Consider the following 5459-nt stretch of genomic DNA (forward strand, 5'->3'; position numbering starts at 1 on the left):
GGTTAGAATGGCATCATCAAAAAATCTAGAAACAATAAATGCTGGAGAGGGTGTGGAGAAAAGGGAACCCTCTTGCACTGCTGTTGAGAATGTAAATTGATACAGCCACTATGGAGAACAGTATGGAGTTTCCTTAAAAAACTACACATAGAACTACCATACAATCTAGTGTATCATTGACCAGTCTGTTTACTTTAAAAAAAAAAAAAATCCTAAATTCAGTGGAACTTCTAATTAAGTGCTCTCAATAGTAAAAGAAAACCAGTGGATACATGTACAAAGGAGAGAGGGAAGCTGTGTATATGTCATATTATATAATTGAATACACACACAACATTGTGGTTTAGGATGGTAATTTTTAATGCTTTTCTGATGGTTCAACATTTGAAACCCAACATTAATGAAAAAAACAAATCATTGAAGGCACACTGGTTGAAAAGCCACTAGGCAGAAAAAGAAAATGCAATATACTCATAAAGGACTTTCCAGCCAAGACAAACTACTCCAGAAGTAACTTATTAAAACAAAAGTTGAACAAATAGTGCACTGTTTATATAAAATGGGATGTTACCTTATATAATTATATATGCCTACCTATTTAAAGAATAAGGGAATCCATATTTTTATATAGAGTCCATTATACTTATGTCTATAAATGAAATGATAATAAAGCAGTATTCTGAGGAAATGGCCCTTTATAACTTGAATGTTAAGCTGGCAGTCTAAATGGTCATAATTACAAAGAAAAGTAATTCACTGAAAAGGCTATAAGAACATTTCGGATAAAATGAAACATATTCCACTTTGAAGACAAAGTGGAATTCAGAGATTCTAAAATTTTATTCAGAGTTAAAATTGCCTGTGAATTTTAAATCTGTATAATTTTAAAACATTCCTTTTAAAATGAGTATTCATTATGAAATAAGACCTTAATAGCCTTATCTTTCTCTTAGGAAATGAGACCTCAACTTTACTTGCCATTTTATGGGTGTCTCTTCAGTATAGTTATCAGAGTATTTTCTCTTTATTTTAAAATTAATGTCCAAAATGGAAGCCATAATTCAAAAAACATGTTTTAAGGAAAAATATTTTTAAACCAAGTAATAGCTATGGTTCTCCATAGGTAGTTTTTATTTTTAAATTAAAGTGGAGCAATAATTAAAAGATGTTAAAATAGGTTTTGCTTATTTTTGCCCAGAAAGAATTATTAGAGTTATTGTTCAAATGCTGTCATCTCCCATTCTAATTCACATTTAATGAACAATAAGCATTCTTTTCAAAATCATGAATACGTACTAAGACAATTTTTCTGGCATTAGGTTTTTTTCTTCTGGTTAGAATAACACATTACTATAATTCTTTTCCAATTTAGGTATAGTTTTAGTGAGAGGGTGATTAATGTCAAATCACATAATTTGAATGAAGAGAATGGATAACTTCATAAATAGTTCCGTGACTACAACTATAACCGTTTAAAGTGAATTCTTGAGCAGTAAGATTGGTCTTACTTCAGTCCTGTTTTTTGCCCAAAGAACAAAGTGAAATATGTTTGATAGAGAGAAATTTACATAGTACATCTGCTATTCATAAGATGAACATCTTTCTTTTGCTTCAGTTGCTTATACATAAAACTGGAGATATGATATATACCTCAGTTGTTAATGTTTTAGGACAGAGACCCGTCTCATTCATCTTTGTGTCTTCACTGTATAACCAAGAACTTTACATACAATAAGGGAATGAATGAGGTTAATGAATGAAGAAATGGATAACGTCACAAGTATTTTAAAATTAAGAGTAAAGTTCAAATTTTTATGTTCGAGGGTATTAGCTCTAGTCTTAAAGGTGTAATCTTATGCATATAACTTAACATCATTTAGTTTTCTTAGTTATAATATCAGCCTTGTAGATCAATAATAATACTTTTTTTTAAAGTACCAATTAGCTTTTCCCCCAAATTACCCAGATTTTAGGTGGTATGTGGCAAGTAAGTGCACTCTTCTCCCAAGTTATGTGCAAGCTGTGAACTATTACTAATCTAGTAGTGACTAGCGACGTCTGAGGCCTTTAAAAACGTCCATTCTTACTGAGAATTTGTGATGTTTTCCTAACTACCCTACATTGATGTCTCTCATCTACAGACTGTCTCTAACACAATATTTGGTATATGATAATATCTTTTATTTTATTATTTTGAATTGTTGTTTATTGTTAGTAGCTTTTGCCTTTAAGCTATTTTCTCCAGAAAGGCATGAATTGCCCCCAATTTTTTTATAACCTCCAAAACTTCTAACATAATACATTACATTGAATCAAGGATCATGTTTCTTTTTTCTTTTTTTTTTTAAGGGATCATGTTTCTTTTGCAGAATTTTTTTTTGTTGTTACCTTGAAGGGTAGGCATTGCATAGCGAGTATTTGGAGATACTAAAAGAAATAGTCATAAAATTTCCTGAAAGTGTCTAAGATTCTAAATGGATTCTCCTACTATTTTTCATTCTTGAGTGCCTCATTTGGGACACTAACCATTAAATTCCAAATTAGTATAGACATGCATAGTACCAACATTATGAATTGCAGACTGTTGGAGATTTTATGAACAGTAGCTGTAGAACTGATATTTCTTACAATATTATAAGTATCCTTTGATAAGCTTTAGAGTCTTTACTAATTACAAATGTGAACAATCATTCTAAAATTGAAACTATTATATCTTAAATATCAGGAACATTTCATTATCTTGTTTTTTTGTTAGCTGTAAAGCATTTTTGGTTTTGAAAACAGGCAACCTTGTTTCATAGGGACATGGTTTTTCGCTGTCATATACACACAGCCTACTAAATAAAAAAGCACTTACACATTTATTAGAAACATAAAACCCCCATCTATAGCTGAAAATAAATGATACATTAACTGTTTAAAACTCATTAACTTAGAATTGTGTGTCTTTACCCAAGCAAATGAACGTCTCTTTCTATTTTTTGACAGGAAGAAGCACTGCATGGGTTTCGAGTGAGTGATTACTTTGAATACATGGAAATTTTGGAACAAAACTACCGACCAGTGCTGCTGAGAGACATGTGGAACATTAGAGTGCAAAGCACATAGATCATGGAACATGCAATTTAATTTTATGTTTTATTTATTTTTAAAGGAGACAGAGGGACTTGACAGTTTTGTCTGTGTCTATAACAACATATGCTTTGTGAATACACAGTATTATAAATCAGTACTGAGAGTTTTTGAATATAATAATATATTCAAGTAGGTATTGGCTCAATTGAAGTGAATTCATTTTTGTAAGTTTGTTGTTGTGTAAGGTTGTTTTAGAATCAAACCTAGCTTATTTATCGTTCTTTATGTTTAAGAGTTAGTCTTAACCTACATTTCCTTCTTCCCAGGATGATTAAAATACTTTTTCCAATGAGTTTGGAAAGTAGCAGCAGTATTGTAAATAATTGACCAGCCAGAGAGATTCCATAGAGACAAGGAAGACAATTGTTTTCTTCATTTTTATGTCTTTACATATAAAGGAAAATAGGCAAAACCATAACTGCTTATTTTACATATGGAGGAGCAAATGATATTTATCATGGCAAGTGGTAGGAAAATTGTCGTCGTCAGACATAATTGTTTTTCTAGGAATTGCTTTTGATACCTATATCAATTTATAATTTTTCATATGAAATGTAGTCTCTACATGGTTCATTTAAAAGATAGATTGGTTATTTCATACTGATATGCATTTGACTGTCGTTTGTTATGCGGTTTACTCAGTGATAGATTTGATTTGTACTGAACTTGAAAACATTAAAGAGAATAGATTTGTAAGTTATTTTAAATGACCAACACAGTGTTTTATTTAAATAGAAGGCTCTGCTCCAGTGATATTAATATGCTAGGCTCTATTTTCTTGTAACTGTCACATTTAATATATGAAAGATAAGACACAAAAATATTAATTTTTCAGTCAGCAATTTCAACAAGTTTTAAAAATTATAGGTAGAGGTCATTTTGTATTCATTGCTTATATTTAAATATAAATCAACCATTAAAAGCATTCTGGAGCCTTTTTTTTCCCCAACCAAAAATGGCTTATCTACAGACTCTATTTTTCTTTTAGTGTGATGAAATAACTGGTACCATACAATTTTCAGTTTTGTGATATTTAGGTGATTGTAGTGTCAGCCTTCCAAAATCAGTTTTTGTGCTGTAAATGCCAACAATAGCTTCTCAGTAATGGTGTTCCTAAAGGGCATTGAAAAAGCTAAGAAAAGAAAATTGGGCAAGTTAATTTGACATATTGCTCACTTTAGCTCTGGCTGATATGAGTTAAGTAAGAAAGCCCCAGGTTACTCAAAACACCAAGTTTTGTCTACTTTCAAACTTAATTTTGAAAAACTGTTACACAGAACCTGTAATACATGTTTCTGTTTTTTCCCATTCTGTTCCTGAGATGTTGTTATTGGTCCTGAGAAACTTACAGCTTTATTTCTTTTTAAAAGGTCTTACATGGTAATTGGAAATACAAATGGAGGAGGAACTATAACTTTATTTTATAATATTCATTGGTGATTTTGATTGAAAACTGAAGCAAAATCTAGATAATAATTACATTGTGGAAAAGTGACTTCAGCTGGAGCCAGAAGGCTTTCATTTTCATTTGATAAATATGTTATGAACAATGACTTAGCAATTTGGTGAAATAACATTATAAAATATGGTAGTTCTTGTAGCTACCATTGTGAATTATTTTTGTACCTATTTTTATTTTAAGAATACTCTTTAGAGTAGAAATAAATATAGCCCTGTCTTCTCCGTTTTATTTTTAATTATTTAAAGTGTAAGTTCTTAGGACTTATTTCTAATTTGTGAAGGAGGACTTTATACATTTTACAGGATTTACTGTAGTTATATTTTATAATACAATGTAAACAAATTTGTGAAAAATTTAAGTGTTCATATATACATCTTCAAATATCTGTTTTCAAAATTTCATCTTTGTAGTTTTGCCTCTGCATGTTTAGGCATCTAAAGAATCTGTGAAAGTAAAGTAAGTCTCAGAAATTCATCTAAACTTGCTAACAGGATTCTACCTAAATTTATGATTATTAAATTATGGTGTGCTCTAGTTTGATTTTCCATTTCCAAGATGTTAAGGAAATTTCTTTGGTCATTCATTATACCGACATATTGTGAGTATTACACATATAATGAAATATTTTTAATATTCAGGGTAGGATAAATGAGATACAGCACCTCCATTCAGAGAGTCCACTGTCTTTGTGGGAAGGTGAATAATTTTAAAACTGAAAATACAGTTATAAAGATAAATGAGAATTGACCTTTGAATTTGTTGACCTTGATAAGAGTAGTTTTGATGGAGTAGTGAGGGCAAAAGTTTGGAGCTGGTTTAAATGATGCTGAGAGGAAAGATTTTGGAAACTGCTCTTTCTAGG

General features: G+C 30.5%; 1 protein-coding gene across 1 annotated transcript in view; it reads left to right on the forward strand.

Annotated features, from left to right (window-relative positions):
- Positions 1-3860, forward strand: part of TBC1D32 (TBC1 domain family member 32) — a 229217-nt gene extending 225357 nt beyond the window's left edge. Inside the window, exon 34 of the mRNA XM_007116575.3 lies at positions 2989-3860. Within this exon, the coding sequence (XP_007116637.2) occupies positions 2989-3108 (120 nt within the window). The 3' untranslated portion in view covers positions 3109-3860. The remainder of the gene's footprint in view (positions 1-2988) is intronic.
- Positions 3861-5459: the final 1599 nt, after the last annotated feature.

Source organism: Physeter macrocephalus, chromosome 10 (genome assembly GCF_002837175.3).
Source record: "Physeter macrocephalus isolate SW-GA chromosome 10, ASM283717v5, whole genome shotgun sequence".
Classification (NCBI taxonomy): Eukaryota; Metazoa; Chordata; class Mammalia; order Artiodactyla; family Physeteridae; genus Physeter; species Physeter macrocephalus.